The following is a 27,431-nucleotide window of genomic DNA, read 5'->3' on the forward strand; positions in this document are numbered from 1 at the left end:
AAACACTAATTAGTGAGTTAGAAGACTGACATATTTTTATGCTGATGGGAACAAGCTCTTCTATTTTTTACCTATGATTCCTTTAATGCTTTAAATTCACATTGATATGCAACACAAAAAGTGTTTTGAAGAAAGAATATTCTCATGATTACTGTGTTATTACAGGAACAGTTTAAGAAACTGTGACTAAGAAAACAGCCCCACACATCCCCCCCAGCCTCCCCCAAACTGCCATAAGCTACTAAAAATGCTGCACAACCACCTTAAGCAACCTCTGCAGGAAGGAATTTCACATACGAGTCTTCCTAGTTTCCCACTCTGCTAACCACTGTGTAAATTTAAAAGCCTTCTAAACTCTCTTGGCATCACTCACCATCCAAGTGCACACTTTTATTCCATACTATAAGTGAGGCCATTCACCCTACTTCCACTCCCTCCCAGAGTAGCTCACGCCTTCATTTAAGACACGAGGGTATACACAGAATCTACTCTGCATGGCTTGTGTGTGATGCAGCCACAGTCTGCTCATCCTCCAGGGGCCCCTTCTCTGCCCACACCTTTAGCTGAGCTACCACAAAGACCTAAATCTATTAAATCAATATAAAAGCAGGATTCAGGTTAACAGAGACATTTAATCAATGTGAAACACATATTTATTATATTAGTAGAGTGTCCGTTAAGACTGTCATCTGCTTAACCGAACTTTTTTCCTAAACTACGCTGGTAGAATACCACAGGAAGACCTGTCTTTAATACATACGTATGTGTGCATACAGCCATATATCAAAATACGACCACTGTCCAGAAAGAAATGCTTTAGGTGTTACATACTACTTTCTAAATTCAAAACTACATAGAGTATCAAAGTGGTTCAGATTATGCCTTGCTTAAGGTCATTCAGATGTCCAAAGCTGCACGTACGCCCCTCCATGTTGGCTGCCATCAGGAAACTAATGACACTGCCTATTAACACATGATTCAACAAACTAACAGTCCAAGATTTACCAAGCAACTACTTAATAAGTGAGCTCAAGAAACTGGAATTTTACTTATGGCAGGCCACAGAACACCAGCTCTTCTCTGCGGAGCTTTGAAATTTCCCTTACCCCAGTTTTCCAAATGGTATTTCGTTGTGGTATTAAGATCACTGCAACTTTGGAAGCGTTGTATTAATTCTTCAGGGCAGTTACGGGCTTTGGTACCAATCGGTTTCGACTGCATTCCTGATTAGTGCATTAGTAGCAATAACAGAAAGCCTTACCCTGCTGGGTCGTAGGTTCAATCGGCTGAGAGGCTGCCTGCAAGACTGGCTCAGAAGCAGAGGAGTCTCCCAGCACAGAGTTTAGAGAGTTCTCAACAGAGGCAGGGGTAGCTGCAGAGGGAGAAGGGAGAACACTAGGCTTGGATGAGGGAGTCGAGGCATTCGGGGAGTTGGGAGAAGGAGAAGCTTGAGGTCCAGAGAGTGACAGAGGCGGAAAGGAAGGCAGTGGGGGGGGAGGAGGTGGCGGAGGCGGAGTTGGACCTGAGGTAGAAGGTGAAGGAACCGCATAAGTCAGGTTTTCAGGAAGCCCATTTGGAGCCGTGGGAGACGTGGACAGTTGGGTCACTGGATTAGAAGCTGACACTGGAAGGACAGGTCTTGGACCAGTAGCTTTGCCTGGTGGACTGCTTATCATTACTGGAGGAGATGGGGGAAGAGGGGCACAACTGGGCGCGGACCAGGCAACAGGCTTTGTATTTGGTGGCAAAGTCGCTGGGGCATTGACAGGAGAAGGGGGCCGAGAACTTTTGTTGAGCGGACGAGGAACCGTAGCATAATGGGGGAGAACTGGGTGGAAAGCTGAGCCTAAAGATGTAGCAAAACGTGATGCAGAGTGCCTTAGAGGCGGTGTAGGGGGAGTGGAAGTCGGTGGTGCAGAAGTCACTACAGCGTACTCCGGTGTGGCCTCTGACATTGGTGCTGAGACTGCTTTTGCATATGATGGAGGAGGTGCTGAAGGAGGCTGGCAACTGGAGTAGTCAGGAAGTGGAGTGCTATACGGGGAGTTGTCGAAAGATGGAGCTGGACAGAAGATGGAAAGCAGCAGCAAAGGCAGGATAAAAAAAAAGGAGAAAGAGAAAAAGGGAGCTAATGAAGCAACAAAACCAGCATTCAAACAAAATGTATAAACGTAGACTACAGTTAGTACCAGAGGATTAGGCACAAGTGAAAATACGGTTAGGAAAGTTTTACATATTATCAACAGCTGCTTTTCATAATTTACCAACTACTTTTGTGCCAACATTTGAATTTACAAGTACGTTCTAGAGTAAGTTTTCTCAAATCCCACCTGTGAGATGGATTAGATACAGGGTTGATTAATGAGTCTTTTATCAGCTTTTATCTTCTTGTTTGGTTGCAAACTGCAAGCAAGTGTAGTGATCTTAACATTTGTTACAACTCCACTAACAAAACTCATACCATAGGCAGCAAGTAAGTATCATCTTTCCCTTCCCCAGAAAAAGCTCCATTGCAAACTTCGAAGTACTGGGAATTAAACTACCAATAAAATCCTCTGCTGTAAAGTGACTAGCTCTTATGTGGTATTCCTCGACTTTTACCATGAGCTGACTTCTTACGTAAATTGGGTTTGTTATGAAAGAACAACCAAGTGCTTGACAAATGTTCCATTATATTACCAAAATGAGAAAACTTTCAGTTATCGCTGGATACATTTCCGCAGGCAGTGCATTGTCTTATCTACAAATACATATAATACATTTCACTGAAATGTTACTACAATGGTAAAATAAGCAAGACTTCATAACGAAGTGCATTTCTCACACTATTACTTTGTCTTATGAAGGTACATACCTTCTACATTAACACATTCAACCTGATATGTTTGGGTTTTTTTTTTCCCCCCAAGTTATGTAATGAGAATATATCTTGTTTAATAGAGCAAACAATGATAAGGTATTCAGAAATTTTAACTCATCATACTTTAACCAATGTTGGAGGTGCCCAATATCATTAAAGTTTTTCAAGCAATCAAGAGATTATAGCAATGGAGTGAGCAAATAGTGCGAAAAAAATTTATTTCAGAGTTAATGGAAAATTGTGACAGGAAAGTCAAAGCTCTTGGACTTCTCACCATACAAATGGAAGCAATTCCAACAAACAGAAGCCTGAAATACTGACTGTTGTTGCACAACTGTACTCACTGCCCTTTGTTGCTTCTCTCTCACTCCATCACCCAAACACATGAAGAGTAGTCTGGTACTTGAAACACTCAGTTTTGAAATTCTTACCAGCATTTGAAATTCTTCTCTCTCTTTCCCATTCCAATTGTTCCCTTTCCAACTGTTCTTGCCGTTCTCTTTCTTGCCTTTCCCGTTCAAGTCGTTCAAGTCTTTCTCGATCCTGCCTCTCCTTCTCTTGTCTCTCCCTTTCTAGGCGTTCTTGCCGTTCCCTTTCTTGCCGTTCTCTTTCCAGCTGCTCCTGTTCTAGGCGCTCTCTTTCAAGTCTTTCCCTTTCTAGCCTCTCTCTCTCCAGCCTCTCCCGTTCCATTCGTTCACGATCCAGCCTCTCCCGTTCCAGCTCCTTCTGCCTCTGTTGCTCTTGCAACTGTCTACAATCATGAAAAAAGGAAAAAGACTAAGCTGCAAAGCGAAAATGAAAAATATCAAGTAACTGTTAGAGGACAAGAAGAAACCAGCTCATCAACGGTCTTTGCACCAGCAAGAACAAAAGCACAGCATTTGTACCTACATAAAATTTTTAATTCTACATGTTATTTTTCCAAGCTCGATAACAGCTGTATTATGCTTACAGTAAAAAGAATCATCTATCCAATTTCCTCTTAACTAATTTAAGATTCTGACAGACAGCTTTCAAAAGGTAAGAACAGAAAGCTGCCACTGATAATTTACTAACTGATGCAATCTTCCCAGTTTGGGGTATGAAGTTACATTTGTTCTTTGCACAGTATTTTATACTCGAAGCAGTGAATAAAAGCACAGTGAAATAGCAGTAACACAAATACACATCAAAAAACCCACCCCCAAACAAATTACAGTTTTCAGATAAACTAGTCAGCTAGTATTAATCCAAATTTTATAGAAGCATCAAAATGTATACGTGTCTGTTTCCACCTGCATACTACTACTACATGCACATACAATTTAACTGGTGTCAAGACAAGAACACCCTGAAAGCAGGGGAAAACTGGATATAGTCAGAAAAAATCCAGGGTGCAGCAACCAGGAAAACACTGCAGGGAGATGGCAGTTTCCAGCCCAGAGGAGTCTTTGCAAAGGAAAGCAGAGAGGGGGAAGGTGTGGAGAGGAGGAAAACGAGTAAAAGCCAGGGAGAGGAAATATAAAGAACTTCCCAAGGAAAAGAAGGAATCATGCAAAATTTGTTGTCAAAGCCACTAGGCTGGCTGAAAGAAAGGACTTCCCCACAAAAATTCAGTGGGAAAAAGCTGTAAATATTCCTCTTGCTTTTCTCCCCCCAATCTGTTTCGTATTTCCTTTAGGCTTTTTTTAAAACAAAAATTAAAATGAGATACATGTTTCTCATTGGCTAAAATGCAGGTTTTCGCTTTTCAAAGCTTTTTTATCTCTTGGAGTAACTCACTACTAAAAGAAAAATTAGGCACATCCTCCTTAAACCTGTGGCTAGTATTTTCCTGTCAGTGTGTATCACTAGAAATGTTGTTAGTTGTTGTCTTCTATTTGAATTCTTACTTAAAAAAAAAAATCATGACGTTTAAAAAGCAAAACTTGTATATAAAGCACACAGCAACTTTTTTCTGCCACGCTTCAGATGCAAACTGAAGACAGCTTCTCACCAAATACAAGGTACAGGCAGCTTTTGACTATAAAGGAAAAAGGAGACCTAAATTTTGACACCTTAAGCTACTAGGTATGTGTTTTCTATAGACTGCCACTGGGCAATCTTATTTGGAAAGATCATTAGTAATTCTGTACTATACACTTGGAGTCATATAAAACTGAAGCCTGAAAACAAAGGGAACTTCAGCTATTTTGCTCTTATTCATGCTCAGAAAATACTGGCATAACTGCAAACCCCAGCTCACACACCGTTCCTACTGAAGTCCATCCTCTTTCAGAACAATGTTTTTCCTTTAAAAAAAACAAAATCCCTGCAAAATGTTAACATTTCATAACTGCTATAAGCAATTCAGTTCCAGTTATGTCCAGCAAAAGGACTCTTCCCTACTGAACTTGTTACCCAGCATTCTCAGAAGCTGCACAATAGTTCTGCCCCTGTATCAGCTCTTCCGTCAGCTCCTGCTCTCCTATACAACAAAGTTGTAACAGCAGCCATTGAGAAATTGGGGCTGCAACTCGGTGTCAATGCTTGATTTTTAGCCGCTGACATCCACCAAAAAGTCTCATAATTGACTGATACATATTTGGAACCAGTAGAGGACTTCTACAAAGTATCAAGAGAATACAATATAAACCGCAAAAATTTAAGCTCCAAAAGGGATGCTAAAAACATTTTTGGCATTACATTTTTGCTTGCTCTGTGTTGTACAAAACTAGTTCTATTACGTGCTCTTTTTCCCCTCAGATAAAACTTATCATTAGAGGAAAGCAGTGTTTTCATCATGGATGATTTCAGCTCGGCCATCTTAGGCTCCTTTTTTGTAATGGAGAGGTGGATGCGCAGACGTTTGTAGCTAACAGGCTATTCGGCACAGGAGTGAACATTTACAGACTCCAAAGCAGCTTTTGTTTATTTTGTTCATTCTTTTTCACTCATTTGCCAGAAACTCGCATATTCTACCTACAAATGCACACACTGTTAATCTTAAAACTAAAATGTAGATAAGGCATTTGAGGTTATAAACATTTCATGTTATAATTAGTTTATGAAAGTAGAAGGTATCAATTCACTGGGTTTAACAACATGTCAAGCAGCTGCCAGATATTTAAATTTTCTTTTTCTTATGTTCTTCATTTCTTTACAGAAATAGAACCTCAATATAGGTCACTTCTCACATAAGAGAAGCATCACCGAGGCAGTTCTGCAATAAGCCACACCAAGAGCTGTGCCATTTCATATTTCCATAAGCAACCTGGAAAAGAAACAGTGAGGTGCTCTTCACTAAGCTCCTTAATATTGTTTAGGATAGCAAGGATGATGGCTGATTATGAAGAACTGCTGATGGATCTTCTAATTCCAAGTAACTCGGCAATAAAATTCGCAAATAAAACTCAACTGAGATATAACCAAAGTGGTACAAGGGATGGAAGGGAAATCTGCTAAACTAATATATAAAATGCTGGACTACAAGTGGACTACTGACTCAGAAGTGAGATATAAGGGTTACAACAGATAGTTCTATGACAACATCTATTCAATGACATGTTCTGTTCCAAAACATAAACCAGATGCTACTACACATTAGGAAAGGATTACAGAGCAGTATAGAAAATACCATCATCCTGCTTCACAAACCCTGCATCTCTGTTCCCATCGCAAAAGGGGGAAAATAGCTGAACTGAAAAGGCTCAATGAGCAACAACACTATGATCAAATGTACCTAACAGTTTCCATTTAAAAAAATAACTAAATAAGCTGGAATTTTGCATTCTGGAAAAGACAAATGGAGGTCTATAAAATCCTAAGCAATGAGGACATCCTAATATGACAGCTGGGAGGAAAGATTCAATACAACTAATAAACAGCAAAGCTAAAAGAAAAAAAAGAATTTTAAAAAAGCAGACAGATGAGGTGTGGAACTCCTTGCCAGACAGTTCAAAGAAAGAGTAGGAAAAAGCCCACAGAATAAAAAAAACACCAACACGGAAAGCAATTTAGACAACAGAAACTGCATCATGCACAAGCAGCTGTTGAACCAAAAACACCCAAAGGATGGGGGAGTAGCAGGGGAATATTCCTGGTGTTTGCCCTGTTTCAGAAGGGTGGATACTTTTTATTAAGTTTTTACTTAAAGCTTTTCTAACTATCGAGAGGGGTGTGCGCACGTCTGTATGTACTACATATCAAGGGGGGAGGGAGGGGGAGATAAGACTGTATTTAAAGGTATACGCTATAACTATATAGCACACAATTACATGCAATTTTAGCTAAAGTGTAAGATGTAGGTAAAATCAAACTGTTTGGGATTGACTAGTTCTCCTAACACATGCTAACACGTTCCTGAGGTTTACCTGGGGTTTTTTCTCCTCTTCAGAGAGCTATGAAGACACACAATGTGCATGTATCATAACAAAATGTGCCTAAATGTTGCTGTGCTTTAACCTTAATCTGAAGTAAAAAATGTTTCTGTTGGCAATCAACGTTACCAAACTATATTGGCTGTTTACTAAGATACAGATAAAAGGCAGTGAGAAGGCTTGAGGAAGAGTGGCTGGAAAGCTGCCTGGCAGAAAAGGAACTGGGGGTGCTGGCTGACAGTCGGCTGAACATGAACCTGGCAGTGTGCCCAGGCGGCCAAGAAGGCCAACGGCATCCTGGCTTCTATCAGGAGTAGTGTGGCCAGCAGGAGTAGGGAGGTGATTGTGCCCCTGTACTCAGCACGGGTGAGGCTGCACCTTGAGTACTGTGTCCAGTTTTGGGCCCCTCCCTACAAGAAGGGCATTGAGGTGCTGAAGCGTGTCCAGAGAAGAGCAATGAGACTGGTGAAGGGTCTACAGAATAAATCTTATGAGGAGTGGCTGAGGGAACTGGGATTATTTATTTTGGAGAAGAGGAGGCTGAGGAGAGACCTTATCACTCTCTACAACTACTTGAGAGGAGGTTGTAGTGAGGTGGGTGTTGGTCTCTTCTCCAAATGACACGAAAGAGGCAATGGCCTCAAGCTGTGTAAGGGGAGGTTTAGACTGGATATTCAGAAACATTTATTTACTGAAAGAGTGGTCAGACACTGGAACAGGCTGCCCAGGGAAGTGGTTGAGTCACCATCTGTGGATTCCTGGCTGGACGAGAGGGGATACAGTTTGGTGCGTTGAGCAACCCAGGTTCCGATCCGGAGGTGAGCCTTGGGAGCGGCTGACACGGAACCCTGTTGGGAAGGCAGAGCGACGAGCTTGGGACACTGGAGCAGGCGGAATGTCACTGTTTCCTGCCACACCGTCACTTCCTTCCTGCCACGCTGTTGTTTGCTGCCACAGTACTGTTTTCACTTCGAGATGCAGCTCTGCACCAATCACAACGAGTTGCAGTAGTTTTGCCTATATATGGGTTGGGGTTTTAACCATTCAGATGCTGTAATAGTTTTGCTATATAAACCTTGTTTTGCTGACTAATAAAGGTTGAATGATCATACTCATATTGGGGTCACATCATTACAACGGATCCGTAACCCACGCCAACAACCATCCCTAAAGGTATTCAAAAGACATGTAGATGTGTGTAGATAAGAGTGTACCCTCAGCAAGTTTGCTGATGACACCAAACTGGGAGGAGTGGTGGATACACCAGAAGGCTGTGCTGCCATTCAGCATGACCTGGACAGGCTGGAGAGTTGGGCAGAGAGGAACCTGATGAAATTCAACAAGGGCAAGTGCAGGGTCCTGCACTTGGGGAGGAACAACCCCATGAACCAGTACAGCCTTGGGGCAGACCTGCTGGAGAGCAGCTCTGTGGAGAGGGACCTGGGTGTGATGGTGGATGACAGGCTAACCATGAGCCAGCAGTGTGCCCTGCTTGTCAAGAAGGCCAATGGGATCCTGGAGTGCATTAAGAAGAGTGTGGCCAGCAGGTTGAGGGAGGTTCTCCTCCCCTTCTACTCAGCCCTAGTGAGGCCCCATCTGGAGTCCTGTGTCCAGTTCTGGGCTCCCCAGTTCAAGAAAGATGAGCAACTATTGGAGAGAGTCCAGCGGAGGGCTACAAGGATGGTGAGGGGACTGGAGCATCTCTCCTACGAGGAAAGGCTGAGGGAGCTGGGCTTGTTCAGCCTGAAGAAGAGAAGGCTGCGAGGGGACCTTATAAATGCCTATAAATATCTTAAGGGTGGGTGTCAGGAGGATGGGGCCAGACTCTTTTCAGTGGTGCCTAGCAACAGGACAAGGGGCAATGGGCACAAACTGAAGCACAGGAAGTGCCAGCTGAACATGAGGAAGAACTTCTTCACTTTGAGGGTGACGGAGCACTGGAACAGGCTGCCCAGATAGGTTGTGGATTCTGCTTCTCTGGAGATATTCAAATACCACCTGGATGACGTTCTGTGCAGCCTGCTGTAGGTGACCCTGCTTTGGCAGGGGGGTTGGACCAGATGACCCACAGAGGTCCCTTCCAACCCCTATCATTCTGCGATTCTGTGATGTGGCGTTTAGTGGTGGACCTGGCAGTGTTAGGTTAACAGTTGGACTCAATGATCTTAAAGGTCTTTTCCAACCTAATTCTATGATTCTATGAGATAACGACTTGCATCTACACAGGACCTGCATAAAAAAGTTCTCATTGTCAAATACATAGAGTGGTTCAGTATTTAACGTCTTATTTTTGTAAAAGAATCCTCATTTTCCCTTTCTTCAGGAAAAGAAGAAATCAAACCAGAATTTTTTTTTTAAATGTACAAAAAAAAAAAAAGACTAAGTTGAGCACTTTGCTTACAATATGAATGCTCTACCAAGAGGGGGCAGCAAAGTACCTTGCAAACATTTCCTATCTTACATAAAAATCCCCAGCAGTAAGATATATGAGAGGAAATACAGAATCTTTAAGAATAATTTTAAGTTTAAATTATTCTCACCATGTATCACTGAAAGATCCCTTCATCAGCAAGGAAAAGAGGAACAAAAAAACAAACGAAAAAAACATGCACCACAGCCCACTACATTTTTACAGTAGTTTTAACAATTGTAATAAACCTTTCAGACAGTAAACAATAAGTTGCACAGGTCAAAAGATCAGTATGCCCGCAGTGCAATCAAGTTGCTTCAACACAACTTAGTGAGCAAGAAAGAGTTTCATAAACTAAGACAGAACTACAGCTTAACAAGTGTAGCAGTTGTAGCATAAAAAGATTATGAACTCATTTTGCTTATTAAAAAAAGGATTAATTTCTTTGCCCTAAACCCCCCCAGTTTTGTTTAGTTAGCATTAAAAAATACATTTTTATTTTAAAGTTTTGTCAGAGATCAAAATTGTATTATGCAGAAGTATTAGTGGATTAAGAAGAGTCATTATACATCAATTAAAGCATTTTTGAAATGTCAAGACTTTGGTAGTTCTAAAGCACAGCAACGTTCGTGAATGTTGTGATAGTAATACCTGAAAATCCTTCATCCTTAGAAAGCACAGTATCTAGCTACCACGACAACTTTTAAAAAAACTAAAAAAGTACTACAGAAGTCCCAGAAAGCTATCTTTTAGTGAAATGCTAATTATACTAAGGCAAAGTGATTGTAATTATTTTAAAAGTGTGTATTACTAGAATCCAAGAGCTACTTTACATTGAATAGTTGAAATAGTGCTATAAAACTGAACAGCACATCATACACAACATTGATACTGTTAGACATGGGTTTAGTTTCAGAGTCGACTTCAGAACTTCAGAATAGCTGCTAGCTTTATCATGCATCCTACTCATGAAGCTTCCTTTTTAGATTTCAATTACTTTCATGCCAAAAGCATCTTAGAAAAAAACCCAACCAACACCCCAAAGTGAAGTTTTATTGTTGTTTTTAAATTAACTTACTTCGAAACTGCAACAGCTTTTAAAGTTATTTCCCCTCTTCTTGCCCTTATACCTTTGTCCAATAAAGGAGGTATGAGGAGGTACAGACAGAAGATGAAGAAAGGATCATATTTACAATACTAACGTGTGACTTTGAACTCTATCAGCATTAATCCTGCAGTTCTTTGGACAGACAAGAATCAGGAGCATTGACTACACTCTTGAAATAACACAAGGAGAAAAACGCAACAAGCAGAGTTCAGTATACACTGTTGCATCCCTGCTGAAAAAAACCCCACATTCAGCAAAGATGAAAGCGTTTAGAATTTCTCCTACATGAAAACTGCATAACAGAATTGTAGTTAATTTACCCAGGTACACACACAGCCTTCCTAGTTTGTTCTGAATCAGATCAGATCACCATGAGGTGATCAGGCCCAGTCAGCATGGGTTTATGAAAGGCAGGGCCTGCTTGACTAAGCTGATCTCCTTCCATGACCAAGTGACCCGCTCAGTGGATGAGGGAAAGGCTGTGGATGTTGTTTACCTCGACTTTAGTAAGGCCTCTAACACTGTTTCCCACAGCATTCTCCAGGAGAAACTGGCTTCTTATGGCTTGGATGGGTGCACTCTTTGCTGGGTAAAAAACTGGCTGGATGGCCAGGCCCAAAGAGTTGTGGTGAATGGAGTTAAATCCAATTGGTGGCCGGTCACAACTCCCAGGGCTCAGTACTGCAGCCAGTTCTCTTTAATATTTTCTTTAATGATCTGGATGAGAGGATGGGGTCCACCCTCAGTAAGTTTGCAGACAACATCAAGTTGGGTGGGAGTGTCGATCTGCTCGAGGGTAGGAAGGGTCTGCAGAGGGATCTGGACAGGCTGGGTCGATGGGCCAAGGCCATCTGTATGAGGTTCAACAAGGCCAAGTGCCGGGTCCTGCACTTGGGTCACAACACCACCATGCAACGCTACAGGCTTGGGGAGGAGTGGCTGGAAAGCTGCCTGGCAGAAAAGGAATTGGGGGTGCTGGTTGACAGCCAGCTGAACATGAACCTGGCAGTGTGCCCAGGTGGCCAAGAAGGCCAGCAGCATCCTGGCTTGTATCAGGAGTAGTGTGGCCAGCAGGAGTAGGGCAGTGATCATCCCCCTGTACTCAGCACGGGTGAGGCTGCACCTTGAGTACTGTGTTCAGTTTTGGGCCCCTCCCTACAAGAAGGACATTGAGGTGCTGAAGTGCGTCCAGAGAAGAGCAATGAGGCTGGTGAAGAGTGTAGAGAACAAGTGTTATGAGTGGTTGAGGGAACTGGGGTTGTTTAGTCTGGAGGAGAGGAGGCTGAGGGGAGACCTTATCACTCTCTACAACTACTTGACAGGAGATTGTAGTGAGGCAGGTGTTGGTCTCTTCTCCCAAGTAACTAGTGATAGAATGAGAGGTAATGGCCTCAAGTTGCATCAGGGGAGGTTTAGATTGGATATTAGCAAACATTTCTTCACCTTCAGGTTAGTCAAGCATTGGAACAGGCTGTCCAGGGAGGTGGCTGAGTCACCATCCCTAGAGGTATTCAACATACCTCTAAAAATACCTCTAAAGGTATGCAAATGCGGCACTTAGCGACACAATTTAGTGGTGGACTTGGCAGTGTCAGGTTAACAGCTGGACTTGATGATCTTAAAGGTCTTTCAACCTAAATGATTTTATGATTCTATAAAAGGGAATAAGAATTAAGAAGTGCTACTGTCTCAGCTCTTGATTTTATATGAAATGAGCCACCACTGCATGTACACCAAGATCACTTTCTATCATGCCTTTAGCAAGTAACATCACTGCATTCAGAAGATCATCACACATGGCAATCAGAAAGCTATCCCAAATTAATATTACCCAATACCTTCACATCTTTGTTGATAATCAAAATGGAATGAGAAATAATATATAGCTGGTGCCCTAAATTTAGACATTGGGGTGGGAGCAGGACCAACCTGTAGACCAATTACTGATGTTTGGGATGTCTTAAAGCTAGTGTACGGGGAAAATCAAATTGACAGTGGAAGCATTACACGCAGTGGTGATCAACTCTTCACTAAAGACTTCAACATAGTCAATCAAAAGAACTGAAACTTCAATCAATTCTCTTAAAATATAACCATTTACCTTATGGGTTGAACGGAAGACAAAGATCACAACTAGATTATGAAACTTCAGTGTTTACTGGCAAAACAATATTCTGTGTCAGAGCAGACTTAATATCCAGAGATAACTTGTCCTTTTCTGGAACACTTCTCCCATTTAAGCCCATATCTTGGTCATCTGCAGAACAATTACTGCAAATGTCTCACTTTATGGAAAGATTGTCCTTCCACCAGAGACAGTATGCCTCAACATTAAGCAACTCTCATTGGGTCAAAAAACAGCACTGCTGTCACAAGAGCACCAAGAGAAAAAACCTACATTTAACAAATCCATTGCTGAAACAGCCTGCGAAAACAAATAGCTGTCTGCTCTGGCAGGTCACCTTGTTTCCTCCGGTGGAAGTTTTTCTGTACTATCACATAAATCTTCAGGATTCTAACACTGTCTTGCTTTGGTCTTGGAGACATGAGATCAAGCCGTTACATTTTTTCCTAAAAAGATGATAGGAAACCACATCGAGAAGGCCACCTATCAACCTGAATAACAGAATTCAGCCACAAACCCGAAAGGCTTCTTGTCACAAAGGCAGATACATTAAAAACAGAAGTATTTCCATGAATGCTACAGACAGAAGCATCTTTGCATCACATCCAAATTCAACAGGCACTACGTTCATAGGCATTCCAAGATGAACAGAAACTGGTTTGAAGTATTTAATTTTAAAACTCTCTTTAGAAAACAAAGATCCAAGACAAAGACTGCAGAAAATTAATATCTTGAGGAACAGACCTGACTGAAGTAATTGCTGCATTGAGTGAAGAGGTCAGCTGCAGGCAGATAATACAGAGTATCTGACAGCTGTTAGTCATCATTTATGAACATACCAATTTCATATTCCATTCTTTCATGGCTGAATAACTCGGTGTCAAAGCAGAGCATCAAATCACTCAGAAAGATCAATAGGAATACTATCCCCATTTTGTCTGCTTAAAGATGCAACAACAGCGATGGGGAAAAAAAATATATCCCTGATAAGCACATTGAAAAAAGACACCAAAAACCCAACACTTGAGCCACTAAAAATATAACACTGAATTAAAAAAAATAATTCATAAAACAGATTCTCTTGAGGGGAGACTTTCGGGTCTGTCTCTCACACGGTGTTCTTTGCTCTTTGAAAAATAGTTTCTTGCTTGTGTTGTTACCTATTCTAAAACAACAGACATGGTGTAGCAGAACACAGGCACAACGATGACACCTAAAAAGCAACATGAAGGTTGCTAGACCATTGCTAGCTTAAAACACTGCAGTAATATATTCTGTACTAACTAGTCTGAACATTACTATTAAGACATTCAGTATAAGAAACCAAACGCGATTATACAACACTATTCAACCATGTATGCATCTTTCATTCTGTGCTTCACTAGGCTGTTTTTTTTAAATGTAAATTTTATAACCCAACATAAACAAGCAATCTAGGAATAACGTTATCATGTCAAGGCTCTAAAGGCAAGTGTATAATATCAACCGTAATTAAATCTGGATTCATCAATCCAAACCAATGGAGTTCTTCAACAGGTGCTGTTGATCTGGCCATTAAACTTAATTTACCAATTAAATACAAACACAAAATATGTTTAACCGTTAAAATACATTTACCAGTTTGAAAAGTTGCATTGCAATGACTAGCATTACGAGAGAGAGACTGTAGTATTCCAGTCCTGGAGTCTCTGTATTCCTGCGCTTTCAGGGCTGCTCCGAGCTCTTGCACCAGCTCCTCTAACCCTGCCTCAATCTACAGAGCAACAAACAAGACAGTAATGTTTGGAGCTTTATTCCAAAACACTGAAAGCCCGTGCATGTGGGCACAGATACCATTATCTAATCCAACAGTCACTACCTACTAGAATACATCTCACATGATGGCTCTCCTCCTCCCACCGCTGAGTCACTGCACCAAACAGAGCAGCTGGCTGCAAACAGGCGACACAATGAACGCGCAGCTGAGTGAGCGGCGCCGGCACCAGATGCAGGGTGACCTCAGCTCCATCCAAAGCGCGTTGTCGTCTGCACAAGAGCAGCTACCTTCTGACTGAAAGGAACTACTTGTGCTCTATGGACATCAATTTCACTAGATACAGTCAACCTACTTTATCACTGTTACAACTGTTTATAGAAAGAAATTAAAGAGCTAACATGTTGATTCTTTTGAACTTAGCTGCCAGTTGGAGTTTTAATAGCTTAATCCTCTAATCTTCTGCACAAGTCAGACAAGGAAAAGGTGCGTCTGCTACGGCCCTTCAGATTTGCAGGAACATATTCGAAGAATAAAAGCTGGATATCAATATTAAACTTGCACTTCCACCTTTAATATAAAACATTTATTCATCATGCCAAAATTCAGCATTTACCACAGAGCTCTTGTATTCAGTAGGTTTATGGGACCATACAGGAGAGTATCTTAAGACCTACATATTAATTCTTACCTACCGTGGAATGAACACACATCACCCCCAAAATTTTGTAATTCATTTACAAAGAGAAAATATAGTCTAAATGGTGTCAATACAGATTGCAAATTTACATCAAACACAGGCAGCCTCCACCGAGACCAAGAGTCTTCACACCTATGACTTGGCTGCCATCACATAAACATGGTGGGATGACCCTCATGACTGGAGTGCTGTGATGGATGGCTGTAAGCTCTTCAGCAGGGATAGGTGAGGAAAGAGGTGATGGGGTGATGCCGTATGTTAGGGACTGCTTCGATTGTATTGAGCTCGATGACTGTGATGACAAGGTCAAACGCTTATGGGTAAAGACGAGGGGGAAAGCCAACGAGGCAGACATCCTGCTGGGGGTCTGTTACAGATCACCCAACCAGGATGAAGAGGTAGATGACATTTTCTACAAGAGGCTGGCAGAAGTCTCACAATCACTAGCCCTTGTTCTCATGGGGGACTAACTTACCAGACATCTGCTGGAAATACAACACAGCAGAGAGGAAACAGTCTAGGAGGTTCCCGGAGTGTGTGGAAGAGAACTTCCTGACGCACCTGGTAAGCGTGCCTACCAGGGGAGGTGCCTTGCTAGACCTGCTCTTTACTAACAGAGAAGGACTGGTGGGAGATGTGATGGTCGGAGGCCATCTTGGGCTTAGCGACCATGAAATGACAGAGTTCTTGGTTCATGGTGAGGTAAAGAGGCAGCCAGCAAAACCACCACCATGGACTTTCGGAGGGCAGACTTTGGACTGTTCAGGACACTGGCTGACCGAATCTCCTGTGAGAGAGTGCTGAAGGGCAAAGAGGTCCAGGAAGGCTAGACATTCTTCAAGGAGGAAGTCTTAAAGGTACAGGAGCAGGCTGACCCCATGTGCCGCAACATGAACCATCAGGGAAGACAACCAGCCTGGCTGAACAGGGAGCTCTTGCTGGGACTCAGGGAAAAAAAGGAGGGTCTACCACCTATGGAAGAAAGGGCAGACGACTCCAGAGGAGTACAGGGTTTTCGTTAGGTCATGCAGACGGGAAATTAGAAAGGCAAAAGCCCAGCTAGAACTCAGGCTGGCCACTATCGTAAGGGACAACAAAAAAATGTTTTTACAAATACAAAAAGAGGGCCAGGGAGAATCTCCATCCCTTACTGAACGGTGGGGGGGAGGGAATGTTGCCAACAAGGATGAAGAAAAGGCTGAGGTACTTAATGCCTTCTTTGCCTCAGGCTTTGATAGTCACACTGGTTATTCCCAGGGTTGTCAGCCCCCAGTGCTGGAAGGTAGGGAAGGAGAGCAGAATACACCTCCCATAATCCAGGAGGAAGCAGTGAATGACCTGCTATGCCCCCTGGACACTTACAAGTCTATAGGGCCGGTTGGGATCCACCCCAGAGTGCTGAGGGAGCTGGCGGAGGAGCTGGCCAAGCCACTCTCCATCATCTATCAGCAGTCCTGGCTAACAGGGGAGGTCCCAAACGACTGGAGGATTGCCAGTGTAACACCCATCTACAAGAAGGGCCAGAAGGAGGATCACGGGAACTACAGGCCTGTCAGCTTGACCTCTGTGCCAGGGAAGATTATGTAGCGGTTCATCCTGAGTGTGCTCACCGGGCTTGTGAAGGACAACCAGGCGATCAGGCCCAGACATATTGGAATAGGCTGCTCAGGGAGGTGGTTGAGTCACCATCCCTGGAAGTGTTCAAAAAAACATGTAGATGTGGCACTTTGGGATATGGTCTAGTATGCATGGTGGTGTTGGGTTGATGTTTGGACTTGATTATCTTAGAGGTCTTTTCCAACCTATGATTCACGAATAAAAAATACACTTCATGCACCTCGGCAGAAGCGATCAATATTTAACCTCTTGGCATCTTCCTAAGCTCTTTCAGTTGCATGAACTTCACTTTGCATCATCTAAACTGAACTCTTGCTGTATGTTCTCACTAAAACTCTTACCCAGTTAGTTTTATTTAGTTATTATTTTTAAACAAACATTTTTGAAGTGCCAGACCGTCTGGACAGCTTCTATCCGAGCAAATCACACATAGTTTCAGAGAAACCCAGACCAGAGCTAGTCAACTTGATAAAATGAACAAGAAACAGTCACTTAGAAGATGTGCAAAGTCTGACTGTTCAAAGGCAAGAGGTTTGTGAAGCGAGTTTATGTGTATGCTCTGGAACTGACAATTACTCCCAATTTCAACAGGGGGTGGACCTTTGGTTCTTTAAATACTAGTGAAAGGTGAGATTGCTTCAATTTTTTTTTTTCAGTGTGTATCAAAGATGACTTTACACTTAATTTAGTGCAAAATCATAAAGTCATTTAACTGACTACATGAATCATGATTTTGAAACACTACACGAATCTAGAGGTCATTATAGCTATTTCCAATGTTCAAGCAGCTTTCCCCTGTTTCACCATCACTGCATATAACACTCACACTGTCAATTTGATTTTGCCTGTACACTAGTATTAAGACATCCTAAACACTACAGGTTGGGGTTTTTTTCACCCCCTAAGAATGTCTAAAAACAGGACATCAGCTATGTATTATTTCTCACTCCATTTTGATCATCAAGACCTGCAACATCATCAAACTCCTTCTGTTCTCCTTTGTACTCATGTATCTCAACTCGCATCAGCAGCAAGGACTTGCTTTGTTCAGCAAAATATCAAGTAAAATTTGACCGTTTCCAGTCTCAATGATGCAGGAGGAACTGTCTGTTCCTATGCTCCTCACACTTCCACAGCAATCCTCCCCTCTTCCACCTTAACTTCCCTCTTGCTATCTGTCAAATGCTTTACTAAATCCCAGGAACACCACATGAACAGCCTTTCTGCTTTTGCAAAAGAAAATATTGTCTGGGTACAGTTTACTGTGCTATGTTTTATCTGGTTAATTATTCTTTTCTTCAAAAGTAGTTCTGAAGCTTTTCACATTAGCAAGGCCAAACTAACAGGCTTTCATTTCCTTGATCAAAAGGGATTTAAGGTCTAACAACAAGCTTTTATGTTATAAGTTCAAACCGCATTAGCTGGAAATCAGAAAATAAGCGACATAACTAGGTTTTATGAGTTAAGCAAAAACTGGTTATCAATCACCACAACACACACATGAAGAGGCAACTAAAGGTTCTTAGATACAGAATTTCTACTAGAAAAAGGGATCTATTAATGCTCTTCAATCAAACCTCATCAAGCCTTGTTCTCCTCACCTGGATCTCTTCAACTTAAGTTCAAGCGTTCTGTTAGTTTACATATCTGGCAGAAGTGAGATTGCAGGAAGTCATCTGTGCACATGCCATTTTAGAACAAAAACAAAGATTCTCAATAGTAGAAAAACCTACTTCCATTGGCATCTCCCTCAGTGGTTTTCTAGTAAGTATGGTCAGGATAGAACTAATTTAATAAAAGGGAACCACAATAACCAAAAATCTGGAAAAGTGTAGAACAATTTCTAATCTCAATTTCATGTTTTGCATTAAACAGAAGAAAAACCACAGAACTGAAACCTTTGCAGAAAGGCTAAGGTTTCAAAGAGACATTTTTTAAAGTGTCAACTAAAATACTTGTCAGAACCATTCTTCAAGCAACATCCATATTCAACTAGCAAAATTGCTGCCTCAATTGCTGCAATGTAGTCAAAAGACTGCTTAATGGAAGAGTGCTCTTCTCAGTCTGCTAAACATGAGATGTTACCCAACTTCTATAGCTATTCAGTACTGTAACCAGACAGTACACATTACCTCTCTATAAAGCCAGTTATTCATTCTCTGAAAGCTAGGCTTGACAGAACTAAGGAAAAATTTACTGTGAATGGGAAGAAACTGTGAATGGAAAGAAAATGAGAGAGACTAAAAAACAAAAGTCAACTGTTTCCCAGAAACTTTGAGGGCAAGAAAAACAGTGAAGTCTGTAAGACAAAATAAACAATACTGATGGGTCTTTTGCTTCTGTCTCCTTCTGTCATCTTATTATGCAATGCAGAGGCTGGAACGACCCAAATGGCTGCAGGCTGTCTCATGAAACTATCTCAGCAAGCTCAACTTGAAAAGTTTACACTGATGTGACTTTGACCTGTTGGAAACCCTTAGCTTAGGCATTAAAAAAACCCTCTGATTCCATGTAAATCATGTCTCTGGGATGCAAACTTCATCCAGATTTTTTAACACACAGCACACGATACAATCATACGACAGTATTCTACTGAGCACTCATATCCTAACCCAAAAAGCCAACTATTATATCGTATTCATATGCCTATCTCAGGTTAGAACTGTTTTCTTAGTTATAATCTAATCAATCCATACGCCTTTAAAGAAATCCTGCTTCCTCAGAAAAAGCTGTCTGATAAATGGCACAATTTCAAAAGCAAAAGGAAGACTGGAAACAGTATATCTGGCTACTAACTAGGGATAGGTCACAGGCTGTGGGAAATCAGTAGAAACCAGGCTACTGGGGACACAAAGTGATGGGCAAACTTTCCTTCCTTTAACTAGATATGTAATAATTTATGGGGGGAGAATTCTTTTACTGTAGTGAAAAATTAAGATTATCAAAATCTCAGAAAAAATACTTTTACTCTGTAAAATAAAAAGCGTTCCTTTAAGTCTATCAGTAAACAACTGCTACCCTTGGCAGCTTCTGAAATTGCACTATCTCAAGCTAAGAAGCCTTCCAAACAACGTCATGAAAACCACACCATATCAATACTACTTTCCAGCACAGCCACATATCAAGTTTTCTTTAACAGTATCATCCCAATCCATCACGTAAACTAAAGCTGTAACCAGACTTGAAGTATTTAACAGTGACAAAACCCCCTAATATTCTGCTGTTGCATTTATGCGAACTTCTAACATTATTGAGTACTCACGACAAAAGTCGGTCAAGTTTTGGTCCATTACGTCCCTGAAGGACAACAGGCGGCTTGTATACCTTCATTGTTCCTTACAATCGATCCACTTCTCTGTTTCTGGTGTTCTTGGTCTCTTTATTTATGAAGCAGTGATGATTTTGAAGTTATTTATAAACATTAACTCATTAAATTCCCAAGTGTCATATTAGATACCAGCTCAGTGACTCATATTCCTGACAATATATTTACCATGGCTGGAAGAGAAGGTAAATTTACATGCACAAGTAGCACACAGAGGCATGCCATGAACTAATTTTATATTTTAAAATGGTATTTGACATTAAGTAACTCTGAAGTTATTAACAAATACGTATGTCAACTGAAGTTGGCTCATTATCAAACAACCAGTGGAATTTACAAACACTGCCTGACTACCACTCTGCCAAAATGAAAAATAACTCATATTAACAAAAAAATCCCTTCGTTTTTGAGGATCAAAAATGGAAGCTGGAGTGTTTTAAAGCTTGTTATTACTGTACTTAAATGAGTGCAAGTTAAGGAAAATTACAGTTATCTTCAAGTACTCCCTTGACAGGGAAAGCATACACCATGTGTTAAGGCTTCTTAAAAGACAAAGTTATCAATTCACCAGACAACACAATTTCATTGACTGCCTCGTGTAATCTTGGCCTCATAAAAACCTCAGTGTTTTAGATGACACATCTGGTCCTAGTGACTTTACAGACTGTCATCACTGCACAGTCAACAATTCAAATACTGAAGTAACAAGCTCTGCAGCAAAATAAATAAAGTAATATTACTCCTTTAGCACTTTTACTCAAAAATGTAAGACATCTAGATGTTCTCCATAACAGAGAAAAATCTTTGAACCAAAATAATATACTTTCGCTGGCAATGATCTAATTCAATTCTTCAGTTCCCAATTTCCCCAAGATTTTTGAACACCAGTGATAAAAGTCAAGGAAAACATTAGATCACTTGAAGAGCTCTCTTTAATACACCATTCTTCACTGGTCACTCATTTGGCAAAACATTTCTGAGGAAATGTTTCTATTTGTGCGCAGGAAAACCCTGAAGCTACAAGCCACATAATTTAACTTTGAAGTTAGTCATGTTTTGAGCAGAGGGTTGGACTACATGACTTCCACAGGGTCCCTTTTTCAACTTTAATTTTTATGGAAGTAGTTGTTTTTTTTTTCTCAGACTCAGAATAATTTCAGAAAATATTTTTCTGAACCAGCATGGGAGTTGGTCAAACACTACTGAATCCAGGTACACTTAAGAGGAAGCATGAGACCAGCACTTGAAGACACCTCTTACCAAGCCACATCTTAAACAAAACCCCCAGCCCACAGACACACATTTCACAAACAGACTTAGCAAAGCCTGCCTTTCTACTGATCTGTCACAAACCCCATCTTCCTTCCTACACAGTAACATTTATTCCCTTCTCTTGCATTCCCTGTAGTCTTACTGCTCCCCACAGAATTCAGCTCTGCCCACACTGCCTTTACCCTTTATTGAGACTGGAAATGTCACTGCTGTACATGGTACAAAGTAATATACACCTAAACTTTTTTGTCCCAACTATTTACTACTATTTTACCTATTATGTACTACTACCACTATTTACCTCTTATTTATCTATTTACTACTCTCTATATTACGTCAGTAAGACTATTGCTACTACAGTCTGAAAGCTGAACGACAGTTACTACAGAAGTTCTATCTTACAGTTAATTGAACTGTATTATAACCATATAGTTACAGTAGTAAAGAGACCAGAGAAGCATTTGTGAAATGTTTTTACATGTTCTTCTGTGGCTTAATGACACAATGGCAATAGCCTTTCCACAGACAACCTGGCTAACAACACGAGTAAACACTCATTCCAGTTCTCTATCCTTTTTTAGGGCAAAAACAAATCCAAACCAGGACCAGACTTCAAAGAGGACACTACATTAGATGAAAACAAGTAGAGCACATGAATCAAATGAGAAAGTGAAGCCATAAGAATGCCATCTGATATATCCTTTACACACAAAAAAAATTTCAAGTGAGATCTTCAGAGCTCTTAATATAGGGCAGCTTTTTCTCTGAAGAGATGTCCATCTACAATGCTTCTCTGAAAAGTATTTCAGCATTATAAATTTCAATTAATACAGCCTTCTAAAGGAAGAGACAGGAAGTAAAAACATTAAAAGCCATTACTGCAGAACAGAAGAGATACCAAAAGAAAAAAGCTTTTTTATGTCACTTCTGTTGAAAGACTTTTAAAGACCTTTACCATGACAGCAGACTTGCATGTAAAGACATCAGACAGATTTGTAATGAGTTTCTTGCTATTTGTTTTTGAACAAGGGGACCTTCAGCTAAAGCAATCTCTGTTCAGATTTAAGATCATACTGCAGAAAAGAGATGGACAAGTATGACCAATTTTGATGTCAAAGTCTTTTTCAATTATGTATAGCTAGTTTATCAAATCCACAATATGAACTATTCCCAAATTAGCAACCTGGTTCTATTCACCTTTGCATAAACAAACTAACCAAAAAATACCAAAATAGAAAAACTCCAGTGCCAATTACACCCAACACGTTAAAATATTTTTCCAGTTACCACTGAAAGCTATTAAGTGCATTTACACCATCAATCTCAATCACTTCCTATTTATTCAAGGATCCTGTTCCCTGCATCTGTACTGCATGTGACAAACTCCTCCCAGCATCCCCTCTGGAAGGGAACAGCTAATCTCCTGGGAGTATTTTGATGGTAAAATAATCCAGGATTGCACCACAGACAGTATATGCTTGAGACAGCCCAAGGTCTTGTTGTTTTCGCTTAACCCAGTCCATTAGCACTATCCTAGAAGACTTTGTCATTTCATACACCCATATCCCAGACACTCAACCTACAGCACTAACCCACTTTGCCACACCACAAAAGCAGGAATTCGGCAACTAGAAAGTTTGTTCACAGAACTTGGGCACATGATCAATACGTATGAGCGATTATTAAAAGGAACTGAAGAAACCCGTATGTTAAAAATGGTACGGGTCTGAAAAATATCACACAGGGCATGGGACAGTGTACAGTGGCTTCACACTGAAGGAACAGCTTAGCTTGGAGGAGTGCTGACTGGTCAGGGGAACAGGGACTACTCCCTGAGGGCAGCACCGATATCACCAGTATCGCTACAGCTGAAAGTTAAACTACTAACGGTTCCATAAAGGTATACACTAAAAGCAGAAAACGAAGGTTTCTTTGCTAAAGAACTAATATAGTATAAATGCAAACAAGCTTTCCAATAAAATATTTTAATCTCGTGCATCCACATTCAGGAAGAAAAACTGTCATCCTCCACAATGATTTAATTTTCTACTTCTAAAGATTAAAACTTCCTTCCTTGCTTGCTGTTTGCTTCTTTACAAACGTGTGTCAAAAACTGAAGACACAACAGTCACTGGAAAATTAATCAGTCTGGTTGAAAATGACAGTAGTGAAATCTTTCAAGGATTCCCATCTGATCTTCAACTCTTTCATGACAGGCCAACAACAATTGCATTGTTCGAATGGGTGGAGATCTTGAACAAGGATCTAGCTACAATCAAAGTTTTTACACAGGAAAGCTGCACTACTTAAAACTACAAGCATAAACACGCTGCCCTAACGCAAGAGAGTAATTATAAGTCCTTGACATTTAATTTCTGTAATGTAGTGAGGAATTACTACATTTTTAATTGAACAGCTGTTCATTTATAATACCGTACCTTCTCTGGATTTCCAATTCTTCTTGTGATGGACCATTTTGTACTTGAGAGGGAAGCTGTGAATTCTGTCGAGGCAATGTAGGACCTAAAAGCAAAGACAAACCATAAATTAATGATCTGAGCTCCTAAGTTTGCAAAAAAGCACAAAACCAAGGAAAAAGGCCAGCCATCACATAACATCATAGGATCTGTTTACTCCAGCTTTTTAAGCCAAACAAGCTCAAAATCAACATAATACAGCAAATAAAAACTGCAACAAATGTTACCTTACTTATTTGCAGAATGGATTTATTTCACATAGATGACAAGGCTTCACAGAAATGCAAAACAAATTTTACATATGATGGAACTTGACAAAAGCTTTGAAAAGCACTCCAAGTCTGAGATTTTCTTAAAACAATAAAGAAGTACTCTTGGGGAAACAGAAATGGCTCAAAAAACTAAAACACTCACCTAAATAGAACACTGGAAATGGGGGGCAGGGACAGGGGGGAGAAGAACAGGAGAAAAAAACATCAGAAGCTTATCACCATATCGAGAAAAGGAACATAAAATATGTTTCTATGGGTCACATCGAGATTTACTCATATTTTAGCTTGTCAACTTGGATCAAAGACCTTCCTTTTTGGATAGGTGAAGTATTGTGTCCAAAATAACAGAGGCATAACACGAATGTACTAACTGTGCATTCTGTGAAGCACAAGAAATGCAAAAGAGAAAGACATGCAAATTTATCTTCAGCTTTTACTGATGGGCAATTCTACATCATGCATCTTTCAAATAACTGCATATGCTAAGTCTTTCTTCTAAAAACAGAGAGGCTTTTCCATTTTCCTCATGAAAGTATTTACAGTACAAAAATATTTAAAAAGAATTAACAGAAGTGAAGGATGAAGTAGTGTGGAATGGAATACAGCAGATCATGAATGCACTGTTTATGTAAAAATGGGCAATAAACCAGGAAATTATTTAGACTATAGCTACACTTAAGATAATGGAATTTATAAGCAAGCAGAATTAAAAACAATACAAATGTATCAAGTTCTGAAAAGGTACCAAAGCAAACAGTAATTTCTTGCTGAGATTCCACCAAACTAGTTAAAGTGATGGAGTTGTAATGTGATCTCCCCCGTCTCAAATATCAAAATGTAAAAGTTGTTTGCCATATGAACTGTGAAAGTCATTCAAAAACATGAAGAGACCACCTGTGAGACATCAAGGACAGGTGATCTGCCTCAGACTTGTGACAAACAAGTGCCCTGTTTAAAGGCTATACAAAAAGGTCCTTTTACTCAAAACCGCGTAGTATTGCTTCCCACTGTGGTCATAAAGACAAGAATACTGAAAATTACAGAAGTGTATATTATATATCGTACCCTACAGTTAAAAAGTAATGTAAGAACTTACTTCTGGAAGATAAAAGCAGGAAGTGTACTACAGAGATTGTGTCTTCCTTATTTATTCTTTTCAGCAAGTGTTGCGTCCCCACACCCAAGTACATGATGTTGCCCTGGATGTACTATTATTGCTTGAAGTATCTCCAAGAGATAACCACAGATATAAATCTATATTATTTTTAACGCAAGAGATTTAACTGCAATGGTAATTAATAATTAAGTTATCAGTAAGTAGAAACATCTGCCATATTGCTCATCAGGAAAACTTTTCTGCTTTAAAATTTCCAAAGTCACACATCCTCTTTTGTCATCTCCCCTGCCTGACAGGTGGAAGGCTTTTATGCCCATTAAGCCATGACTGCAGCTCCCAAGCAGCCGGGCTGTTTGCTGTCTGCACTATGCTGCAGCCTTTCATGGACTTTTAGAAGCAGACACAATCCAGCAGCAGCTGTGTTGCTGGTTAAAAGGTGCTATATACCACTACCACTTGCCTCATCTAATATACTCCCTCCCCCCAGATCTGCTGCTTCTCAGCACGAAACACATCGACCTAAAAATTAATAACAAGGAACAAAAACTAAAAAGAAATGGTCATACAATGGCCATTTACCAACTGTAACTATTTTGTACTGAAAATACAGTACAAATGAAAAATTCAAGCTTCCACCCATTTAGTCTTTAAGAGTATTTAACAGTCTTTTTGAACAAGGTATTATCTCATGCTGCAGTAGCTGAGTTCAGACTGCCACTCTAAAACCCTTCTGCCAGTGTCGCCCCAACTCTTTCTTTTGCTAGCACCACTGGAAACCAGCCACGTAGCTTTGCCTGCACTGGCCATTCCAACCAGCTACCAGAAAACCTGTTCTGATAGCCTCAAACTCTGTTCTAGAGCACACACTGTCAGCAAATCACGTTCTCTGTAAATTCTGCAGAACACAGCCAAAAGCAAGCCAAGCTAGCACAACCTGGCCAAGCTACTCTGGTAAGTTACATGCTTCTTTTATGGCCATACATGCAAGAGAGCCACACACAATCACCCGCTAACAATTAGCACGGTTGTTCTAGTGCCTCTCACGCATTTTTGCCAGGAAATGCACCTTGATTATACCAAAGGCTTTCAAGAAAGCAAAGTTCATCTACCAAGTCATGTGGCCTGTTCTCTGACAAATTTCTCTCTGCAAGCAAAGATTCTTAACAACCGTGCTAACAGACATTGGCAACTTAAAGGTACGTACCAGGTCAAAAAGTATGTTTTATCCTACAAAATTTATGACAGCAAGCCAAGACCACCACTTCATTGCTAAATACAACTGTCTGGATACTGGGACAGATGGTATAATAAATAAATAAGCAGGAGTTAGCTAACAAAAAGCACTCAGAGGCTTTTGAACAAGTCTGATCCTTCTACAGGATCACTTTATCTTCAGAGACCAGTACAAGCTAAGTAAGAGACAAGGCTGAATGGTCTATTCATTCTGAGTTTTAAGGAGAGCCTAACATCTTTCTTCTTCTAAAGAAAGCACAGATGGTGCACTCTGCTGCTCACTCTGACAGACGGAGGATATAATTTCATACTAATTTGTTCAGCAGTCATTCCAGCTTAAATGCTTTCTGTTTTTTCAGCTTATCCTCACCTTTGCATCACCATTCCTCTACGACAGTTCAGGCAACTGCGTAGTGAGAGATGGGCTGGAAATCCAATGCATTTTAATTCCTGGGGGAAAAAAGCCCTTCAAGGAGTGTTTTCACCAGCTAGATGAGGACCAGTTCTGGTTCTTCATGCGGTCACACAGACCACTATGCTGGCATAGCTCAAAGAATGACATCAGACTGCTGGGGTCTGCCTGAGCCAAATTAAGCATCCCCAACATCACCTTTCTAAACCACAGCCAGAGCTGTAGTTTATCAAACACCTTAACTTCGTTTTCACCTCCAATTGACTTCTTAGCTCTGCATCTCCATTCAAGAACTGAATTAATTCCAGTTGCACAACTCTATGAAAGTACAATTAGCAAGCTGGAGATGGAGACACGTGGTTTCTCGTCCCTCGATGCTTTTTGGTTCATCTGTTCCTTCACTCTTTTAAATT

At 40.7% G+C, this 27,431-nt stretch overlaps 1 protein-coding gene across 8 annotated transcripts in view; it reads right to left on the reverse strand.

Moving 5' to 3' along the window:
• ENAH (ENAH actin regulator) overlaps nt 1–27,431 on the reverse strand; it is a 108,708-nt gene that overhangs the window by 19,700 nt on the left and 61,577 nt on the right. For 4 of the 8 annotated variants that reach the window (XM_075413077.1, XM_075413074.1, XM_075413075.1 and 1 more), the window contains exons 4-6: nt 23,946–24,030; nt 3,292–3,611; nt 1,262–2,062 (exon numbers count right to left, since the gene is read on the reverse strand). In XM_075413077.1, coding sequence (XP_075269192.1) covers nt 1,262–2,062; nt 3,292–3,611; nt 23,946–24,030 — 1,206 coding nt within the window. The remainder of the gene's footprint in view (nt 1–1,261; nt 2,063–3,291; nt 3,612–23,945; nt 24,031–27,431) is intronic. The other 4 variants (XM_075413080.1, XM_075413078.1, XM_075413081.1 and 1 more) reach the window with 2 other exon arrangements.

This window comes from Opisthocomus hoazin, chromosome 2 (genome assembly GCF_030867145.1).
Source record: "Opisthocomus hoazin isolate bOpiHoa1 chromosome 2, bOpiHoa1.hap1, whole genome shotgun sequence".
Classification (NCBI taxonomy): Eukaryota; Metazoa; Chordata; class Aves; order Opisthocomiformes; family Opisthocomidae; genus Opisthocomus; species Opisthocomus hoazin.